Source organism: Erythrolamprus reginae, chromosome 5 (genome assembly GCF_031021105.1).
Source record: "Erythrolamprus reginae isolate rEryReg1 chromosome 5, rEryReg1.hap1, whole genome shotgun sequence".
NCBI lineage: Eukaryota > Metazoa > Chordata > Lepidosauria > Squamata > Dipsadidae > Erythrolamprus > Erythrolamprus reginae.
In genome coordinates, this window is record NC_091954.1 from 100,744,108 (window position 1) to 100,767,510 (window position 23,403).

At 39.9% G+C, this 23,403-nt stretch overlaps 1 protein-coding gene across 1 annotated transcript in view; it reads left to right on the forward strand.

Moving 5' to 3' along the window:
- PRKCI (protein kinase C iota) overlaps nucleotides 1-16,084 on the forward strand; it is a 68,732-nt gene extending 52,648 nt beyond the window's left edge. The window contains exons 12-18 of the mRNA XM_070753621.1: nucleotides 292-427; nucleotides 3,431-3,518; nucleotides 6,400-6,525; nucleotides 7,447-7,526; nucleotides 9,573-9,662; nucleotides 11,951-12,066; nucleotides 15,305-16,084. Of these exons, the coding sequence (XP_070609722.1) occupies nucleotides 292-427; nucleotides 3,431-3,518; nucleotides 6,400-6,525; nucleotides 7,447-7,526; nucleotides 9,573-9,662; nucleotides 11,951-12,066; nucleotides 15,305-15,392 (724 nt within the window). The 3' untranslated portion in view covers nucleotides 15,393-16,084. The remainder of the gene's footprint in view (nucleotides 1-291; nucleotides 428-3,430; nucleotides 3,519-6,399; nucleotides 6,526-7,446; nucleotides 7,527-9,572; nucleotides 9,663-11,950; nucleotides 12,067-15,304) is intronic.
- Nucleotides 16,085-23,403: the final 7,319 nt, after the last annotated feature.

The following is a 23,403-nucleotide window of genomic DNA, read 5'->3' on the forward strand; positions in this document are numbered from 1 at the left end:
CATTAATCGCTTTTCCATTGATTCCTATGGGAAACATTGTTTCGTCTTACAAACTTTTCACCTTACAAACCTTGTCCCAGAACCAATTAAGTTCATAAGACGGGGTATCACTGTATTCCATGGATCTTCCCATTCAATAGATTGTTCCAGGAGCAACATGATGCCACGGCCTAAAAAGGTGCAAAGACAAGAAAGAAATAAGTGCTTTCATTTTTATGGGGAAAATGACTTGCTAGGCAGGGATCTATCCAAATTTTCGAAGTGTATTTAAAAATGCTGATTTTATTTTAGGTTTTATTCTGCAGAAATCAGTTTAGCTTTAAACTACCTTCATGAACGAGGAATAATTTATAGAGACTTGAAGCTGGACAATGTTTTGCTGGATTCTGAAGGACATATCAAGTTGACTGACTATGGCATGTGCAAGGTGAGAAGCAAAATATCCACAAGTGGAAATCTGAACATTTCTTTGTGGATGTCTTTTGATCAGAAACTGCTAGTTTCAAAAGCTTAAAATAATCAAAATGCAGTAAAACGTTGGTTTTCTAGAGCAGTGTTTTTCAACCAGTGTGCTGTGGCACATTAGTGTGCCGCGAGACATGGTCAGGTATGCCGCGAAGAAGGAAGCTCAGGTTCCAGTCTCGCAATTTTTTGCTGAGACAGAGTGAGAGAGAGAGGGAGAAAGAGAGAGAGAGAAAGAGAGAGAAAGAAAGCAAGAGAGAGAGAAAGAGAGAGAGAAAGAGAATGAGAGAGAGAGAAAGAAAAGAGAGAAAGAGAGAGAAAGCAAGAGTGAGGGAGAAAGAAAGCAAGAGAGAGAGAAAGAGTGAGAGAGAGAAAGAAAGAAAAGAGAGAAAGAGAGAAAGCAAGAGTGAGAGAGAAAGAAAGCAAGAGAGAAAGAAAGCAAGAGAGAGAGAGAGAAGGAGAGGAAGGGAGAGAGATAAATGAGAAAATGATTGAGACAGAGAATGAGAGAAAAGAGAGAGAAACAAAATAGAGAGAGAAGTGACTCTTGATTTAAAGCATATGATAAAAAGCACCCAAAGAATAAGAGAGAGAAAAAACCCAGGCCTCACCTGTTTTTGGAAATGGTTCAAGAGTGTGTATACACATACACACACACACACACACACACACACACACAAGGGTGAGGAGGAGACAGGGATGGAAAAAGAGAGGACTTCTCTCCTTAAATTATCACTTGTTAGCGTCAATAGTTGGTAACAGTTGCCAAAATTTGTGTCTTTTATATCATTTGTGTAATGTTTTATTTATACCAATTTATGCCATTTGTATACATGAAGTAGAAGTGTTGATATTGGGCAACAAATTTTTTCAAAGGTTTTGCTTTCAGAAAAACCTGATGATAACAACAGACACCTTCAAACTGAACACAGATATAATTTCAACATTACTGTATCACGAGGGATCTTAAAAAAATATGAAATCAACTTTTAATGACTGTAACACAATTAATTGCATAGTATTTCTGACATGCTGCATGAGTTTAACAGGGCTAAAATGTTTTGCTGCCGATTTGTATTTGTACTTGGTACAAATATTCCAGTTGTACAGTAATTGTAGTTCAACAACAACTCCATGTTTCCATATGTATCATGTGTCCATAGTAGCCAACAGGTCATGAAGGGCATTGCCATTGCGTAAAAACAGAAGATTTCTATAAAATAGTACGTGATAAATTAAATGATAGCTTATTTTCATGATTAGCAATTAAAAATCCATATAAGAGTCACCCAAAAAATGTTCAGGAAGCAAAACCTTTGTTGTCCAGTGTTATGTAATTTATTTAGTCACATCTACTATGTCAGTTAGATACATTTGGTTTTAATTTCCCACAATGCATTGGTTCAAGTCATGGATTTTATTTTATGAACAGACTACTGGTATCTTGATTTTAGCTTTGGTATTCTCAGGTTATATTCATAAGCAATATCCTATAGATCAGTGTTTCCCAACCTTGGCAACCTGAAGATATCTGGACTTCAACTCCCAGAATTCCCTGGCTGGGGAATTCTGGGAGTTGAAGTCCAGATATCTTCAAGTTGCCAAGGTTGGGAAACACTGCTATAGATCCTCCTATGCTGAAAAAATATAAACATATTCCAGTCTGGTTATTCCAGTCTGAAAGGATGTAGTTGTCTGTATGTTAATTAATCCAAGAAGGAAATTAAGTTCAGAGCATTAGGAAATCCATTTGTGTGACTTACTTTTTTGTTTACAATAGGCAACCAGAATGTCCAAAACCCAAATCTTGGCCTTGCTAGAATTATACTAGAATACCTCCAGAACTGCCTTCTACTGCGCGAATCCCAGTGGCCGATAAGGTCCCACAGAGTTGGCCTTCTCCGGGTCCCGTCGACTAAACAATGTCATTTGGCGGGCCCCAGGGGAAGAGCCTTCTCTGTGGTGGCCCCAGGCCTCTGGAATCAACTCCCCCCAGAGATTAGAATTGCCCCCACCCTCTGTCTTTCTCAAATTATTTAAGACCCACCTGTATCGCCAGGCATGGGGGAACTGAGACACCTCCCCCAGGCTTTTATATTTTATGTTTGGTATGCGTGTGCTGCATGGTTTTAAATGATGGGGTTTTAGATGTTTTTAATATTAGATTTGTTTCATTGTAATATTGTTTTATTATTGTTGTGAGCCGCCCCGAGTGTCTTCGGAGAGGGGCGGCATACAAATCTAATTAATAATAATAATAATAATAATAATAATAATAATAATAATTATTATTATTATTATTATTATTATTATTATTATTATTATTATATCCTGAGTCTCAGGAGAAGGGTGGCCTAGAAATCGAATAAATAAATAAATATTCCTAAGATTCCTAAGATCAGTTCTGGAGACCTCACCTACAAAAAGATATTGACAAAATTGAACGGGTCCAAAGACGGGCTACAAGAATGGTGGAAGGTCTTAAGTATAAAACGTATCAGGAAAGACTTAATGAACTCAATCTGTATAGTCCGGAGGACAGAAGGAAAAGGGGGGACATGATCGAAACATTTAAATATGTTAAAGGGTTAAATAAGATTCAGGAGGGAAGTGTTTTTAATAGGAAAATGAACACAAGAACAAGGGGACACAATCTGAGGTTAGTTGGGGGAAAGATCAAAAGCAACATGAGAAAATATTATTTTACTGAAAGAGTAGTAGATCCTTGGAACAAACTTCCAGCAGACGTGGTAGATAAATCCACAGTAACTGAATTTAAACATGCCTGGGATAAACATATTTCCATCCTAAGATAAAATACAGAAAATAGTATAAGGGCAGACTAGATGGACCATGGGGTCTTTTTCTGCCGTCAGTCTTCTATGTTTCTATGTTTCTAAGATGAATTGGAAGCAAAATATGTATTTGAACTGTGTAAGATACTTTTTCCTTGTCTTTATTTTAAAAGGAAGGATTAAGACCTGGCGACACTACCAGCACTTTCTGTGGCACTCCTAATTATATTGCTCCTGAAATTTTACGCGGAGAAGATTATGGTAACTTTTACTTCTTTGTAAAATGTGCAGTTACTATCTTAAAACAAGTGAAACTTCAACCAAGCAAATATTGCACTTTCCTTGATTAGTCAATGCCACTCACTCTATCTCTGAATTTTAATCTTGCCGTCAAAAAATGAAATATACTTTTCAGAAAAATATGTTTCGATCCTGCTTTTAGTTATCAATTACAATAATAACTCATGTTTATACTAGGAGCTCAAAGCAATATTTTTTTTCCTTATAATACCCGGGTAAGATGATTTCAATGGATTCTGCCAAATTCTGGTCTGTAGCTAATTCCCCGAAATGGAGCTTCCGGGGGCTGGATCTGGCGGTGGGGGAAGGCCTTGGGTGGTCTTAGGCAGGTGGCCTGTTCCATGAGTAGGCCTTCCTCACCCTGAAATACCTCATGTACACTGAACAAGCCTCAATTCTGTTAGGAAATGCATGGGCGAAAGAAGGAAGTGATCCCATTAAAGGTACGAGGATTCATTTACATGAATATTCGGGTCACGAATGGAATGGACAGGCTCCATTTCATTCCTAACCTCAGGACTACCTGTACATAGGATAGAGCCGGGGTGGCGCAGCAGGTAGAGTGCTGTACTGCAGGCCACTGAAGCTGACTGTAGATCTGAAGGTCAGCGGTTCAAATCTCATCACTGGCTCAAGGTTGACTCAGCCTTCCATCCTTCCGAGGTGGGTAAAATGAGGACCCGGATTGTTGTGGGCAATACACTGGCTCTGTTAAAAAGTGCTATTGCTAACATGTTGTAAGCCGCCCTGAGTCTAAGGAGAAGGGCGGCATAAAAATTGAAAAAGTAAGTAGGTAGGTAGGTAGGTAGGTAGGTAGGTAAGTAAGTAAGTAATTAAGTAAGTAAGTAAGTAAGTAAGTAAATAAATAAATAAATAAATAAATAAATAAATAAATAGTGTACATATGAGAAATATACAGCATTGTGATTTGGGATTGCTTCGCTGCCTCCAGATTGAGGTAGCTCCTGGTTATTTAGGCAACAATGCATTCTCAATTGTGCCGCTATATTTAATAGGAGATTGCCATATAAACCTGTGAGCTGAAACTTAAATAAAGGTGGATCATTTCATAAAGGAAATGAAAGTTGACTGTGTTCTGTAAAGTCAGGACACAGAACTGCTTCACATATTGTCTCTTGAACCAGAATCTCTTTATCTGTTAATGGACCTTAAATGAAGCTTTGGTCAGAATAATTTGGTCAGCTGTGGTGAGGGGGACGTTCGCCCAGGTTCGCCTTGTGCACCAGTTGCGACCCTACTTGGACTGGGAGTCACTGCTCACAGTCACTCATGCCCTCATCACCTCGAGGCTCGACTACTGTAACACTCTCTACATGGGGCTACCTTTGAAAAATATTCAGAAACTTCAGATCCTGCAGAATGCAGCTGCAAGAGCAATCATGGGCTTTCCCAAATATGCCCATGTTACACCAACACTCCGCAATCTGCATTGGTTGCCGATCAGTTTCCAGTCACAATTCAAAGTGTTGGTTATAACCTATAAAGCCCTTCATGGCACCGGACCAGATTATCTTAGGGACCGCCTTCTGCTGCACGAATCCCAGCGACCAGTTAGGTCCCACAGAGTGGATCTTCTCCGGGTCCCGTCAACTAAACAATGTCGTTTGGCGGGACCCAGGGGAAGAGCCTTCTCTGTGGTGGCCCCAGCCCTCTGGAACCAACTCCCCCCAAAGATTAGAATTGCCCCCACCCTCCTTGCCTTTCGTAAGCTACTTAAAACCCACCTCTGCCGTCAGGCATGGGGGAATTGAGATCCTCTTTCCCCCTAGGCCTTTACAATTCTATGCATGGTATGTATGTATGTATTTTTGGTTTTTATATTAATGGGTTTTTAATCGTTTTTAGTATTGAATTACTATTGTACACTGTTTTATTGTTGCTGTTAGCCGCCCCGAGTCTCTGGAGAGGGGCGGCATACAAATCCAATCAATCAATCAATCAATCAACAAATAAATAAATAAATAAATAAACAAACAAACTAACTAACTAACTAACTAACTAACTAACTAACTAACTAACTAACTAACATATAGGGTTATGGATAATTCTAAAGAGTTCGCATACTTTTTTATCATCATTATAAGCCTTTATGCTCTAAAACTTTATTACATTAGGCAAAGAGAAGCATATTCAGCCTTTTACTTAATTCAACTAAACTTAGTTTAGGAATAAAGACATATATGTGAATCAATACAGTGCATGTTAAACTAGGTTAAAATAAAGTCAGAAGTCAGATTCAGTTTATTGGTGAAATCCAGCCATTGTTTTACTGTCACTTAATCATTGTCTAACTAGACAACAGATTAAGTCATAATATGGCTTATTCGGGGAAATCATATGAACCCACCTGTTGCATTTGTTAATCTAAGTTTAACATGTTATATAAGACCATTTATCTTTCAGGAAGTAACATGTAGGTTTAGTTGTCAAAATAAATATTTTGCTATATTCTATTTTTTCAGATGGATAGGTAAGAAAAATAACACACCATCCATTTAAAAATATGCTTTTTTGAAATTGGTGTCTAGCTTTGTTCACAAGAATGTTGGACTAAAACACTAGCCCATATAGTTTACATGTTATGTTTCTGTGTGTGGGGAATATCTAGAATTAACATTTCTCAGAATTTTTGAGAGATCCAGAAAACGGGTATATGAGTTTAGAAAACTTTGGAATTCTTTAGCATGTATGTTACTTCAAAATCCTTACAATCGGGTTCAAGATCTTAATTTAGCTACATTTATCACATTATCATATTTTTTAAAGTAAACAGATTGATTTGATTATTTAATGTGTTATATTGTCTTCCTCTAATTCTTAGGATTTAGTGTGGACTGGTGGGCTTTAGGTGTCCTGATGTTTGAAATGATGGCCGGACGATCTCCGTTCGATATTGTTGGAAGTTCTGATAATCCAGATCAAAATACAGAGGATTACCTCTTCCAAGGTTAGTTACGTCTAAATGGCTAGTAGTCAACGAAGAAAAATCACTTCCATGCTAAAACTAAAAGAATGTAGCAGAGCTTGCCTTTGGATTCCCATTGCCATTCATGTTTGCTGGCATCGGACCAGATTACTTGCGGGATTGTCTTTTGCCGCATAAATCCCAGCAGCCGGTTAGGTCCCACAGAGTTGGCCTTCTCCAGGTCCCGTCGACCAGACAAATGTCGCCTGGTGGGGCCTAGGGGAAGAGCCTTCTTTGTGGCAGCCCCGTCCCTCTGGAATCAGCTCCCTCCAGAGATTTGCACTGCCCCCACCCTCCTCCCCTTTCGCAAGAGTCTTAAGACTCATTTATGTCGCCAGGCATCGTGCAATTAGATCAAGCCCCCCTGACTACCAAATGTGATGTGTGGTTGTAACTGAGTTGGTTGACTGTTTTTAATATAGTGGGATCTTAGCCTGTAGTTTTAATTAATTTGATTTGTGTAAACATTGTTTTATATTGTACCCTGTGAGCCGCCCCGAGTCTTCGGAGAAGGGTGGCATACAAGTCTAATAAATAGTAATAATAATAAATATGTGTTTAATTACATCATTAAAACACTACAGGAGATGTAAGTAAATTTTTCGCTAGGAAAAAAACAGCGTTCGACATAAAGCATATAGTAATTAATTAATAATTAATAAAAAGTGTGGCATTTAAATAATATCTCATTTAGAACAAATAGGAAAGATTACACTATTGTTCTTTTTTCAAGAAGGCAGTGGAAACCCCCTTTCATATTATTGCCGAAAAATCCCTACGAGTTGTGTTCATGTTGTCGCCAGAAATTACACTCAGTTTGAAGGGGACTTTAATTCCAGTCCTCGGACATATGTTGAGATTGCTAATTTATGAAATTTCAGTGTCCCTAATTATTTCTTCTAGTTATTCTGGAGAAGCAAATCCGTATCCCACGGTCCCTTTCTGTGAAAGCAGCAAGTGTCCTAAAAAGCTTTTTAAACAAGGTAAGAGTTTGTGCCATACATAGTTTGAAGATTCTGATGTTAAATATACATTTTGCAGTCACAAAGTTGAGAAAGAAGTCTTTAGAATGAACGATCAAAGCCAGTTCGTTTATGAGATCAGCTTAAAACTATTTTCCCAGAGTTTTCATTTTATTTTAGTCTGGTTTATTTGCAGGCAAAACTCACTAGTGGAATCTCTTCCTAATGCAAACATACTTAAGACTTTACTTTTAATATTCCTTCTGGCTGCTTAGTTTGATGCTTGACCTTGTGTCAGTGATTTGTGTTTATTTTTTTATTTTTTAAATTTTTATTAATTTTCAAAGACAAACATTACAAGCATAACATAAAACATAGAAAGGAGCTACCAATGCTCCGCTCAGGGTAGAAAAGTCTTCATTGTACAGAAAAAGAAAGAGAATAACATTGTTATTTAAATCAAACCAGAGAATATTTAATCTATAACAACTCTCTATAAAAACCCCCACATCTAATGATATATAGAAAAAAAGATTTATAAAAAAATTAATTATGAGTTAAATCAAAATAAGTGAAATATCTATTATAACTCGCTCTATGAAAGCACATCTAGTCATATATTAAAAAGTATATGAAACGTAATTATAGGTTAGATCAAAATAATATATATAAGAGGCAAGCTTTGATTGAAACCCTTCTACCTGACACTATTAAACACAAATCACAAATATATATATATTTGTATGTATGTATGTATGTATGTATGTATGTATGTATGTATGTATGTATGTATGTATATGTGTGTGTGTGTGTGTGTGTGTGTATGTATATATTTGTGATTTGTGTTTAATAGTGTCAGGTAGGTTCCAATGAAAGCTGGCCTCTTATATATATTATTTTGATCTAACCTGTAATTAAGTTTCATATACTTTTTAATATATGACTAGATGTGCTTTCATAGAGCGAGTTATAATAGATATTTCACTTATTTTGATTTAACTCATAATTAAATTTTTTATAAATCTTTTTTTTTTCTATATATCATTAGATGTGTTTTTTTTATAGAGAGAGTTGTTATAGATATCTTTAAATATTCTCTGGTTTGATTCAAATAACTATGTGATTTGTGATTATGTATTTGTGATTTGTGTTTAATAGTGTCAGGTAGAAGAGTTCCAATGAAAGCTTGCCTCTTCTACATGCTGTGACAATGGAAGAAATTTGTTTTTGATCTTAGTTTTTAATTATTTATCTAGGCAAGGAATCTGTTAGAGAGGCATCCACAATCATTTTGATAGTATTTCCTATTTCTCAGTGCAGGAGAAACGCCGTATTTTAGAGAGGAATTCAAGTAGGAACAGCCAGTGTATAGAATAGAACAGAATAGAATAGAACAGAATAGAACAGAATTCTTTATTGGCCAAGTGTGATTGGACACACAGGGAATTGGTGCATATGCTCTCAGTGTGCATAGGTACACAGACAGATAGACTTACAGGATTGAGATTCAAGGTCTCTGGCTACTTGTACCATTTCCTAAATAGATACATTTCTACATAAAGTAGTAATTAATTGTTGGTTTAGCATTAAAGGTGAACAATTTTAAAAGAAGACTCAGGCTAAAAAAAACCCCAGACATCTATCATTTATATCACTAATTATAAAGTGATTACGAAAAGCTATACAAGATCTCCCCTTTGCAGGAATTGTAATTCAAATTGTTTTAAAAGGAACATTAGCTAAAATACAAGTATAAAGATGGCATGGGGCAGCAGCTGTAAACTAAATGAATTTACCTTTACTTTTACAGGCTTATAATTGAGACGTAACTTTAATCTGCATTTAAACAATACAGATGTTCCAGCTGTCATGCTTTGGCATAAAAATGGTGAAAAATAAACTTGTCATTCAAGGCATTGTCTGTGTGAAAGAATGCGATGCCACAGATTTGCTAGAAGTTAAATAGATACAGTCATAGTAGTTGTGCAGGTATCCTATGTATCTACTTCAAAAGTATTCATGTACCTTTTATTATTCAAATATATGCTTATTTTTTTTCATTCGTAGGATCCAAAAGAACGTTTAGGATGCCATCCTCAAACAGGTTTTGCAGACATTCAAGGACATCCGTTTTTTCGGAATGTTGATTGGGATATGGTAAGTGTCTCTCTAAATACTTTAAAAGCTTCAGGCACCACTTGTGTATCTTCGTAGTCTGATTCAATCAGTCAGTTTCTAATACTGATAGGACAAAGTTGTTAAACGCTTTCAGATTTCCCGGCAGATTTTGTAGAACTCAGTAAGATTCATGCAAATCTTTTATGTAAGAATCTGAGGTGGTAACAAATTCAGAGGGAGGAATTTGGTATGTGAGGTGTCTTAGATTTTTAAAAGAATTGAGAAACACTGTCCTTTTTAAACACAGGTAACTATGGCAAAAGATTAACAGCACTTAGCTTCACAAAATCATTTCTGAAATCTGTGCACTATATAATTCTTGTCATGAGAACCCAGTTATACATCTCCACCCCATGTCCAGTCAACGAAGCAGTGGAAGTGATGTGCCGGTGCCTGGAGGCTGTTGGGGCCTGGATGGGTATCAACAAAGTCAAACTCAACCCAGACAAGACGGAGTGGCTGTGGGTCTTGCCTCCCAAGGACATTTCCATCTGTCTGTCCATTACCCTGGGGGGAGAATCATTGACCCCCTCAGAGAGGGTTCGCAACTTGGGCGTCCTCCTCAATCCACAGCTCACATTAGAAAAACATCTTTCAGCTGTGGCGAGGGGGGCGTTCGCCCAGGTTTGCATGGTGCAACAGTTGCGACCCTATTTGGACCGGGAGTCACTGCTCACAGTCACTCATGCCCTCATCACCTCGAGGGTTGACTACTGTAACGCTCTCTACATGGGGCTGCCTTTGAAAAGTGTTCAGAAACTTCAGATCGTGCAGAATAGCTGCGAGAGCAATCATGGGCTTTCCCAAATATGCCCATGTTACACCAACACTCCGCAGTCTGCATTGGTTGCCGATCAGTTTCCGGTCACAATTCAAAGTGTTGGTTATGACCTATAAAGCTCTTCATAGCACCGGATCAGATTATCTCAGGGATCGCCTTCTGCCGCACGAATCCCAGCGACCAGTTAGGTCCCACAGAGTGGGCCTTCTCCGGGTCCTGTCAACTAAACAATTTCGCTTGGCGGGACCCAGGGGAAGAGCCTTCTCTGTGGCGGCCCCGACCCTCTGGAACCAACTCCCCCCAGAGATTAGAATTGCCCCCACCCTCCTTGCCTTTCATAAGCTCCTTAAAACCCACCTCTGCCGTCAGGCATGGGGGAATTGAGATACTCTTCCCCCCTAGGCCTTTACAATTTTATGCATGGTATGTATGTATGTATGTATGTTTGGTTTTTATAATAATGGGTTTTTAACTGTTTTTAGTATTGGATTATTATTATATGCTGTTTTATTATTGCTGTTAGCTGCCCCGAGTCTCCGGAGAGGGGCAGCATACAAATCCAATAAATGAATGAATGAATGAATGAATGAATGAAGAAATGAAGAAAGAAAGAAAGAAAAAGCCAGAGGAATCTTCTGCTATCAGAAGCACGATCCTTTCTATAATGAAGAAAGGCGAATACCAGACTTTCTTTGCTTGTGGCTTTCCAGTTTACATTTCAAAGGGTTGCTAGATCTCTCCTACTTAGCTGAGTGTTCAGTTGGTTAGGCAGCAATACTTTTTAGAGCTTAAATTAGAAATAAAGAATAATTTGTCCTTCTTGTTTAAGAGGAAAGAGAAGGAAGGAATGAAAGTTGGAAGCTGAAGGGTTTCTTGGGAATGTAAATAATTTTTTAAAATCCATAAATGAGTCCAGTACTGCTGCCCAAACAAGCTAAAAAGGCTCCACATTAAAAGATAAAAAATAGGATCTTACATCAGATCCTATTTTATTTTAGCTATTACATCACATTTTCACGTGTTTGAAATCTTACTAAATTAGATATTTTGCAATATAACTACTTGCCAACCAAAACTGAAAACATTTTAATATACCAACCATATGAAAAACAAAATTTACATTATATATTTTATGTTTCTCAAATATCAGGGCAAGTTTAGATTTGTAAAGTTTTTTCTTAATTATTTCTATTTCTCTGAAAAGTCTTGTGTTTCTGAAAATGTTGGAAAATATTCTTCCTTTTGGAATTTCTATTTTTCTAAAATAAGACTTATGTATTCAGCAGTGTATTGCTTATTTGTATAATTCAAAAGCACCACCAGATTAAAAAGTGTCCAAACCAGAGATTTTGTAATAATATACTAAGTAAGAATCTGAGTTAAATTTGTGAGGCAGTTGAGGAAACTGTAAAATTAAAGATCAGATCTTGGAAATATTACCCATTATTTATAAAAAGCTATTTAATGTTGAATTCTTGATTCATAGATGGAACAAAAACAGGTTGTTCCTCCATTTAAACCAAATATTTCTGGAGAATTTGGTCTGGACAACTTTGATTCTCAGTTTACCAATGAACCTGTACAACTGACACCTGACGATGAGTAAGTAAATGAGTTCAGAAGTTAATAATATCAGAAAAAATACTCTTGTAAACCTTGCAGTTGTCATGAAACCATGTTCTGTGGGGTGTAAGAGAGCTGTGTATAACCTTCATGCTCATGTTTGAATGTCGGTTGCTTAATGTAGAGGCAAATATCTTGGTTTATAGTTTTCTTGAATGATACAGAAACATAGAAAATTCATAAAAGAAAAAGACTTAGTGGTCCATGTAGTCTGCCTTTTGAGTTCATCTGGTTTTTAGTTCTTTTGTTCTTCATTATTTTTAATAATTATTTTTATATTTTACTAATTTTATGTATTTTTGTCGAATGATGGACATGTAGTTTTACCCTGAGCAATAGGTTACTGATGATTGACTCATTATCTCTGCTGGAAGTTGGTTTCAAACTTCCACTACTCTCTATGAACTTATACTTTCTAACATTACTTTTGAACTTCCCTCCTGTCCATTTGAAGTTGTATCCTCATGTTCTTGATATGATTGACCACTTAGAAGCAGGATATTTAATTTGATAGATCCATGGCCTGATTGAATATGGACTTGGATTCTCCCTCAGAAATGATTTTCTTAATGTAATGAACAGAAAGGCTGGCAGCAAATTTGAGAATAAAAATCTAATTACATTAACTTCTGCAATTGAAGGTCAGTGGGGCCAATCTAATGTTTTGGTCCTGTACTGATAATTCAGTATAAGAGGCTAACACATGCAGTCCAAAATTATCTGACATCACTTCATGAAATCTTTGAGTTGATGATTACCAAGTTACTGAGAAAATATTATTTTACTGAAAGAGTAGTAGATGGTTGGAACAAACTTCCAGCAGACGTGGTTGGTAAATTCACAGTAACTGAATTTAAACATGCCTGAGATAAACATATATCCATCCTAAGATAAAATACAGGAAATAGTATAAGGGCAGAGTAGATGGACCATGAGGTCTTTTTCTGCCATCAATCTTCTATGTTTCCATGTTTACTTTGTGATTCTGGCTGAAGATGTTACAGATTGATGTACAAGAATCTTCTCAGACTAACAGTTAAAACCTGATTAGAACTAGATATGGGTCATAAATAAAAGTTCACTTGTGACTACATAATGATTCTAAACTGATGCCTCTTTAACTCCTCCATCGGATTCTGCCAGTCCTCCTGCACTTGAGATTATTAAGATCCACACCAACAGGATGGAAGTGAATCTCAGTTAAAAACAAAACAGCTACAGTTTGTATTTCTGCAGGCACATGTTTAGGAAGAGTGCTGCAGAATGATGAAAAGTTCAGCCACACCTGTCCATTCATGGATTTTTCTATCTGAGTCCATCCCTGTATACAATGAGCAAGCTTTTACTTCCTCTAGAGTTCATTATTTATGATTCATGGAGAGAAGAGTACCTGAGGACTGCGTATGTTAGGCATTTAAGATCCTTGACTTAATTACCATAATTGAGCCCAGAACCACAATTGTTAAGTTGTGCTGGTTGTTAAATGAGTCACCATGTGGCCTTGACTGATTTTACTACCTTTTTATGACAATTGCTAAGTGAATGCAGCAATTGTAAAGCAAAATTTGCAAAGGATGGTCATGATTGTTTTGTTTTGGAAAAAAGTTTATTAAATGTATAAACATTTAAAAAAGACAGTACATGATCTTTTAACTTATGTTGCATATTAATATTGTATTGTACAGTGTCTTGGGTCAGACAAATGAAAGGAAACAACAACAACAACAAAATACAAGTAGAAATAATACAGTGTTCCCTCAATTTTCGCGGGTTCAAACTTTGCGGAAAGTCTATACCACAGTTTTTAAAAAATATTAATTAAAAAAAAATACTTCGCTGTTTTCCCCCCTATACCATGGTTTTTCCCGGCCTATGATGTCATATGTCATCGCCAAACTTTCGTCCGCCTTTAATAAATATTTTTTTTAATAAACTTTAATAAATAAACATGGTGAGTAATAATCTAAATGGTTGCTAAGGGAATGGGAAATTGTAATTTAGGGGTTTAAAGTGTTAAGAGAAGGCTTGTGTCCATAGCCAAAAATAGTGTATTTACTGCCGCATCTCTACTTCGCGGAAATTCGACTTTCGCGGGTGGTCTCGGAACGCATCCCCCACGAAAGTCTAGGGAACACTGTAGATAGAAAAAGAAAGAGACATAGAGACATGTACACATATAACACACACACCTTGAACTGTCTTTGTAGACAGCTCTTTCTCTTATGTCATTCTACGGCAGTTAATACCAATGGATATTTTTCGGTTTTATGTGAAACCTTTTAAATTGTAATATGCTTTTCTTACAGAATGGTCATGATTGTTATGTGAATCCATTGTCTGCAATGGGTAGACTTTGCTGGAAACAGGAAGTAAATGCCAGTTTATGGTTAAAAAAAGTCTTAAATCACAGTCACATGAGTCCAAGACAAAGCAACTGGCTCTAAATGGGGCCCAGTTACAGAGCACTTAAAATGTAGTCATGTGACTATGGGGGAATGGCCTTTGGAACATCACATCTCAATCATAAGTAGTCCTGGAGACTACTTCATTTGCTAAGCCAGTGTTTTTCAACCAGTGTGCCGCGGCACACTAGTATGCCGTGAGACATGGTCAGGTGTGTCGCGAAGCTCAGAGAGAGAAAGAAAACGAGAGAGAGAAAAAGAGAGAGAGAAAGCAAGAGAGAGAGAGAAAGCAAAAGAGAGAGAGAAAGCAAGAGAGAGAGAGAGAAAGCAAGAGAGAGAGAGAGAAAAAGAAAAAAGAGAAAGAAAGCAAGAAAGGGAAAAAGAAAGAGAATGAGAGAGAGCAAGAGAGAACAAGAGAAAGAGAGAGAAAGAGAGAGAAAGAAAGAAAGAGAAAGAGAGGGAGGGAAGGTGGGAGAGAGAAAGACAGGAAGGGAGGGAGGGAGAGAAAGAGCAAAAAAGAGGAAGGAAGGAAGAGAGAAAGAAAGAGATGGAGAGAGAGAAAAAAGAAAGGGAGAGAAAGAGGGAGGGAGAGAGAAATAGAGCGAAAGGGAGGAAGAGAGACAATTTTTTTGTCCAAACTTTTTTTACCACCACCACCCCGCTCAATGTGCCCCATGGTTTTGTAAATGTAAAAAATGGGCCGCGGCTCAAAAAAGGTTGAAAATCACTGTGCAAACCAGTCTTAAGATGAGGACTACCTGTACTTTAATTTTGGAATAGAAATTTAATTGTGGTATTGTTGCTTATATTTTCAGAGATATTGTGAAGAAGATTGATCAGTCCGAGTTTGAAGGATTCGAATATATCAATCCCCTCCTGATGTCTGCCGAAGAATGTGTCTGATTCCCTATGCGTAAAACTGTGCCATCTTTTTTATAAATGTTTTGCCTGCATGGGTGAAAAAATGTTTCTGTTGGGAAGCAATGGATCCAAAGCATTTGTCATCTGGTGTGAACTTTATCATAGCATATCATTAACTTGCTATAAGCGGAATACTTTTTCATTGATATAAAAGGAAACAAAAGAACAAGTAACAATTACACCAAAATTGAAGACTAAGACACGGTAATTGTTCTGTCCAGAAGTTATTTAATATGAAATAAAAGATTTTGCCAGATGTTCTGCTTTACATGTAAAGTTAGCTTGTGTTTTATAGATTTGCTGTTGCATTAAGTGTTGTTTAGCAAATTGTATATAAAGTCTGGTTTTCTGACAATTAGGTTTAGAGATAGTAAGACTGCATCATTTTTTTCTCCCTCCATCTTTACTTATTTTTACTTACTGCATTGTCCAAATTAAGCTACCAAATTAATTTTGAAAACACTTCCAATTAAAAACAAATTGCAAATTAAGTATCCCCACACTGAATGTATTAAATGTTATGTCCATACAAGATAGGAGCATTCATACAGATAGTTTAAAAAGCTGCTCTCATTTTGCAAACGTTCTGAATTTACTGTGAATTGACTTTGTTATTGAGACCCCATTGAATTTGGTGGGATGTGCTTCTGATTAAATCTATAATTACTCTCTTGCAACGTTTGGGACTTCGAAACATCTTATGTATACTAATTATCTGTTTCCCTTAAGAATTATGAATGAAGCCTTCATTCTGCAGACTATAGGAAAGTGGTACAGCATTTCCAGTGTCAATAATAGAACCATGAATAGTAGATGCAATGACATTAACGGTTAAAAAAAGATTTTTTTTAAATTAAGCACATTTGCTTCATTGCTTTCAATTTATAGTGAAATCCTTTGATAACTTATGCTATATAAATGAGTGCCTTCCTCAGCTTTTTGATTACTCTGTAGTATAAAGCTAATTTAAGAAAAAAAAATCAGTTGTTGAGTCCCAAAATTAGATCTCATGTGGCTATTTCATATTAATGGAGACCATAATTTACTTTCACAATGCTTTTAGCAAGCTGGTGTACTGTGTATAAAACAAAAAAGGTGCAAAGAAGAGCAACTAAGATGATTAAGGGCCTGGAGACAAAAACATATGAAGAATGGACTAGGGCTGACATGATAGCAGTGTTCCAATATTTGAGGGGCTTCCAGAAGGAAGAGGAAGTCAACTTATTTTCCAAAGGACCAGAAGGCAAGACAAAAAACAGTATAAAGGAGAGAATTAAGAAGAAACCACATCTAACAGTGAGAACAATTAACCAGTGGGGAACCGCTTGCCTCCAGATGTTGTAGGTGCTTCATCACTGGAGGTTTTAAAGAAAAGACTGGACAGCCACCTGTCTGAAATGGTATAGAGCAGTGATGGCGAACCTATGGAATGGGTGCCACAGGTGGCGCATGGAGCCATACTTGCTGGCATGTGATCTGTTGCCCTAGCTCAGCTCCAACCTGCATGTATGTGCCAGCCAGCTGATTTTTGGCTTGCACAAAGGCTCTGGGAGGGCATTTTTGGCTTCCAGAGAGACTCCAGGGGGGGGACGGGACGGGGGAGAGCATTTTTACCGTCCCCCAGTTCCAGGGAAGCCTTTGGAGCCTGGGGAGGGCAAAACATGAGCCTACAGGACCCACCAGGTTGGGAAACAGACCATTTCTGGCCTGCAGAGGGCCTATGGGGAGCAGAGGAAGCTGTTTTCACCCTACACAGGCAGTGAATTATGGGTTTGGACATTCACACATACGTGATAGTAGGCATGCACCCTGTTTGAGCAGGAGATTAGACTAGAACAGTGTTTCCCAACCTTGGCAACTTGAAGATATCTGGACTTCAATTCCCAGAATTCCCCAGCCAGCATTCGCTGGCTGGGGAATTCTGGGAGTTGAAGTCCAAATATCTTCAAGTTGTCAAGGTTGGGAAACACTGGACTAGAAGACCTCCAAGGTGCCTTCCAGCTCCATTCAAATTGATATTACATGTTTAGCATTCTATGATATGAATCAGGAGGAGAAATGAAGGAGAAAAGGAGCACCCACATAGTCAGACTGGCAATCAGTGGGGTGACACATGTCCTCGTTAAATCCTCAGAAGTCCAGATTATTCTTTTTGCCACTATGGCATTTATTGAACTTCAGTGCATGGGGGGAAATTTGTTTATTTGAATAGTATGAATTATTTTGTATTGTTCAAATAAAAGCACTCATTGATTCTTGTGCTTTCATTGTAATGCTAACAAGCTGTGTCATACTCAGGGTACATCCAAACATCTTTTTAGTCCTGCTAAGCTTTAGATCTGGTAAATTATCTTTAGTATTAATCTTTTGAGGTGGGCAGCAATTATTTTTGTGGCATAAACCAGTGTTTCCCAACCTTGGCAACTTGAAGATATTTGGACTTCAACTCCCAGAAGTCCCCAGCCAGCATCCGCTGGCTGGGGAATTCTGGGAGTTGAAGTCCAAATATCTTCAAGTTGCCAAGGTTGGGAAACACTGGCATAAACTTAAATGCTTCACAACTTCCTTCTTTTCAGATTTCTTCATTACAGCAAATAAAATTAGGCAACTTACAATGGGCTCGGTACAAAATGGTTTCCTTACCAGGAGTACTTTGACTCGCACAAGTCTAGAATAAAATTTTAACATTCAAGAATTATAAGCACAAAATTGATGCATTTACAGACAGAATTGCTTCTATCCCACCCAACCCCATAAATGTGTCTGTCTGTCTGTATACATGTGTAGTCTATACAATATTTCATTTTTTGATGTCAACTTTAACGAAGATTTTAATATTAAAACAGATGTGTTTTGAGGTTTTTTTTTCATATTTGTTTCAGGTAAACGCCATGATATTAAAGTGTTAATTTTAAAAACTTTTTATTATAATGTAGATGCTCTTTTAAAAAATAGAATTTAGGAATTCAGATATGGACAAGCTAATGTCCAGCATGATGGGATGTAACGGTTGGTTTTGTATAAAAAAATGTGTTGGTGGATGTTTTCACTGAACTTGTTCTGTTCTGTTGTGAGATTCCTTTTGTTGCCTTTGATATTTGTGTAACCATCTCCAGAAATTTCTACATACTTTTTAAACTGTCATTTTTAAGTTTCAAAATAAAAAAAGAAGCGGGGCTTTCGTTTATATCCTGTGTTGCAATTTGTCCTGCTCTTTTTCTCAAACCCCCCTTGAATGACTACATTTGCTATTTTTCATGTAAGACTGATATAAACATTGCCTTTTGCTTGCAGTTAATTCTGTTTTCTCTGGCAAGCAGCAGACATTAGTGATGTGTATTGCCCTGGAATGCAGACAAGATAAATCACCCTCTTCAAAATAATCCCATCCATGTCTGCCTACCTCTTAACCAGTAATCAAAACCCAGCATACTGTATGTATCCTCACTGGCACTCGCTTATAGGTTTGGTTTTGTCTGGATCATGGATCTGGCATACAAATCTAATTAATTAATTAATATAAAAATAATAAAATAATAAAATAAATAAATAATAATAATAATAATAATAATAATAATAATAATAATAATAATAATAATAAAAAATCATGAATAGTGCAGCAACCTTCTTCAATGAGCTACCCAAACTGCTAAAGAGAGTCCCCATTTATTGACAAAATGTCCATTGTAATGTAGGATATGATAATAATTTATTAGATTTGTATGCCGCCCCTCTCTGAAGACTCAGAGCGGCTCACAACAACATAAACAGTGTACAAATCCAATTTTAAAATACAATTTAAAACCCTTATAATAAAATAAAATAATCACACAACCAATCAAACCATACACCAGCCTTGACAATTGGGGTGTGTGTTAGTTTCCCCATGCCTGGCAGCAAATATGAGTTTTTAATAACTTACGAAAGGCGAGGAGGGTGGGGTAGTCCTAATCTCTGGGGGGGAGTTGGTTCCAGAGGGCCGGGGCCACCACAGAGAAGGCTCTCTCCCCTGGGTCCCGCCAGACAACATTGTTTAGTCAACGGGACCTGGAGAAGGCCAACTCTGTGGGACTAATTGGGCAGTCCTAATCTCTGGGGGGAGTTGGTTCCAGAGGGCCGGGGCCGCCACAGAGAAGGCTCTCCCCCGGGTCCCGCCAGACAACATTGTTTAGTCAACGGGACCCGGAGAAGGCCAACTCTGTGGGACCTAATCAGCTGCTGGGATTCGTGCGGCAGAAACCTCAATGGGCCAACCTATTAGTTAGTGCCCCACCTAACTGAGAAAAGCAGAGAACGCAAACTTACCCACAGCTACACTCCTTCATTTGGTAGAGGAGTAAACAATAAGTTGGGTGGCTGTGTGTGAGGCCAGCGCAGAGTATAAATTACTTCCGATGCTATATTCCCCGGTTGGTTAAAGCTGTGGTCCCATATTTCTTTCATTAATTAACAACAGGCTTATGTGAAGGTTAACTTCTCCACTGCACTGCTCAGAGAGTCCAACGTGGGTAGTACTTCAGTCTTATTGGTAGGAACTGAGTTTAGAATTAGCATAATTAACATGTCCCGCCCACCACTGCCCCCTCTTAGCCAGTTTTAAAAACTCAGTTCATAGAGTAGGGACATATGAGTTTTGTTCTCCTTGTAAATAAAGTTTGTACACTAATAAATTTTTTCCTTTTTTCTCCATTTCTACAGGAAGAAGAAGAGTTCCTGGAAAGAGAGCCTCTGCCCTCTGGGGTATAGTTCTCCAACTTGTTAAACCCTGAGAGGCCTCTGCTCCCCGGAGTATTGCCTTGCCGACAGGGTCCGCTGGTATGGGGTCCCTGACGTCCGCGATCATAACCCCCTTGTCCAAATTGCCCTCCTGGACACCCAGCGCGAGCAGAAACCTCCAGGATCGGCTCCGGCCATCAGAGAGGAGCCGCAAAAACCCCCGATTTGCCACGAGCAGCTAAATCAGCTGGGAGTCGGCTCTAACAGCGGCGGCTAGCAGCGAGGCGAAGGGAAAAGCCTCAGATTGCCGCGGGGATTCCAAACGGCCGCAGGGCGGCTTTGGAAGCAGCGCGGCGGCAAGGGAAGCCCCGGACAGCCGCGGGGGGGTTCATCAGCTGTGAGGCGGCTTTGGAACGCGGCGCCCAAGCGGCTAGCACCAGGCAACCCTATGGCAAGATCGAGGAAACGGGGGAGAGCGAAATAGCTGGGAAGCGGCAGGCAAGGAGAGCCCGTTTTGTACAGACCGCAGGGAGAGTCTTCTTACCTCCTAAACCAGCACTGGGCAGATTATTGGACTGTAAGTCCTTTCCCGCCATTATTCGCCCCCTAGACTACGTCACGGCCGCCATATTGGATGAGAAAGCAAAATCTATCCTCCCGGGCAGCCATTTTGGAAGGGCATGACAAGGAGCCGAGGGCATAGGTCACGCCCTCCTGAACCAATCAGGGCTCCAGACAGCTATGACGCCTTAAGTAGGCGACGCTAAGCTGAATCATTCACAGCGTGGTTTACATTGAGAAGCCATTTCCAACTGCAATTATTGTGAACAATTACTACCTCAGAAATGTCGCAGTTACCCCAGAGCAATACCGGTGAACCGGCTGCCCCCTCAGTTAGTAAGGGGAAGGAGAAATCTCACAGTAGCAAATCTAAGGGAAAATCATCACAATCAGCAACTGCCCTCAAGGAGGCTGAGAAAAAGATCAAGGCCCTAGAGGCCCAACTGGAAATGAGTAAGTCCAAGCAGGGTCCTAGCCCCTCCAGTATGTTTCCCACTCAGCACCTAAGCCCCTCGGTCACTGAAGCACCATTAGAGGGCATGCTACTCTCTGGGACAGGGGGATTATCACCAGATCACCCCTTGAGCGCCCCCCCATCACAAGGGGGGCAGGAGACAGAGTGGACTAGACAGGCTATTCAACCAAGGCCTCAAGCCACTCAGGCTGCAACATTTACTCCTACTGCAGCGGGCCTTAGAGGACCCACAGACAATTGGCAAACAATGTCTCCATCCTTGCAAGACATGATTGCCTCTGCATATTCGCAAGGCATTGCAGTAGGCGCTCAACAAAGGCCTTCACCACTGCCTAGGCCTAGCAGACAGAGCCCTTGGACTGTGCCAGAGGTAGCCACATCTGTGCAGGACTCCTTCCAGGATGAGCAGGACATGGGGGAGATGCCCATGGATCAGGAGGATGAACTCTCAGGAGATGAGACCACCTTACCTGAGCAACCTCCACTGGCAGGCCTTTTCAAGCAATCTCTTTTCAGAGTCCTATTGAATAAGGCTAAGGCCACCTTGACTCCTGACAACTCAGCCAAGCCAGCAGCACAGGAGGTGGGCATCTTGCCAGCAGCTAGGCTCATCAACGAGCCCCAGAGGGAGTCTGAACACCTCCCTGCCATTCCTATATTCGCAGAAAACATCAAGAAGCCCTGGCAACAGCCAACTGCAGCCCTAGGACCGTCAGCCTGGGACAGAAAATTTTATACTTTCGATCCCGAGGTGGAGGAATTGCTCGAGTATCCTACAGTGGATACCCCGGTGACATCCTTGATGTCTAATGCTCTCGTACCATCAGACATGGCAGATGGGCTAAAGCCGGATGATCGGAAGGCGGAGAATATGACCAGAAGAATGCATTTATTGACAGCATGGTCTCTCAGAGCGGCATCGGCCGCATCGTTCTTTAACAGGGCCTCTATTCTTTGGTTAAAAGACATGCTAACCAGACTAGGCCCGGAGGACGCCAGGCTGCGCCAAGATGTGAATAAATTGATTGCCACTACAGAATTCTCCGCGGATGCCACCTTAGCAGCAGCAAGGTTCTCCTCCCGCGCCTTGGCATCAAACCTCTCAGCACGACGCCTGCTTTGGCTCCGTTCGTGGCAGGCAGATGCCAAGTCAAAATGGCGTCTTGCTGCGGCCCCGTATCAGGGCTCCAAGCTCTTCGGGGAATCCCTGGACTCGGTTCTTGTTGAGGACCGTGACAAGAAGAAGGTCTTACCACGTTCTGCGAGGCGCCAGGACAGGAGGGGAGCTCCTTATTACCGACGGCAGTCCTTTCGTTCAGACACCACCTCGGTTTCATCCCCGGCCTCCAGACCATATGGACAGGGGACTTATAATCCCACCTATCGTACCGAGCGAGGAGGTTATGGGAACAGGGGCCAACAGTTCCAGCAATCCCGTAGACCATTTCGAGGAGGTAACCGGGGAGGTTACCGCAAGCAGAGATGACTCCTTCCGGGACACTCCCATAGGTGGGCGCCTGCAGTGCTTCACCGACTTTTGGGAGTCCATCTCCACAGACGTTTGGGTTCTGGACTCCATAGCCCAGGGTCTGCAACTAAGATTTCTCCACCACCCTCCCAACAGATTTGTAGAAACCTCATTACGACAACCACAAAAGAGAGTCATCATCCTGCAGGAGGTCCAACACCTCCTAGACATAGGAGCAATAGAACCTGTACCGGTGCATCAGCAGAGGCTAGGGTTCTACTCCATCGTGTTTGTGGTCCCCAAGTCTTCCGGCGGCTGCCGTCTCATTTTGAACCTGAAGCAACTCAACCTTTACATAAGGTACCAACGCTTCAAGATGCATTCCCTGCACTCCATACTGGCATCTATCCGGCAAGGGGACTGGATGACCTCCATCGACCTCAAGGAGGCATACCTCCATATCCCAGTTCATCCGCAACATCGGCAGTTTCTCCGCTTTTATCTTCTCAACCAACACTTTCAGTACAGGGCCATGCCCTTCGGCTTGTCCTCCGCCCCGAGGACATTCACCAAGATCTTGGACACTTTGACAGCGAGTCTCAGGGCTCGATCTATCCGTCTTCTAGCATACCTAGACGACATTATCATTCTCTCCAGAAACCCTCAGCAAGCCAGGCACGACCTGGCCAGGACAATAGATGCGCTGGAGAGGGCAGGTTTCACTATCAACCGAGCCAAGAGTCATCTAGAGCCAACTATGCGCTTGCTTCATC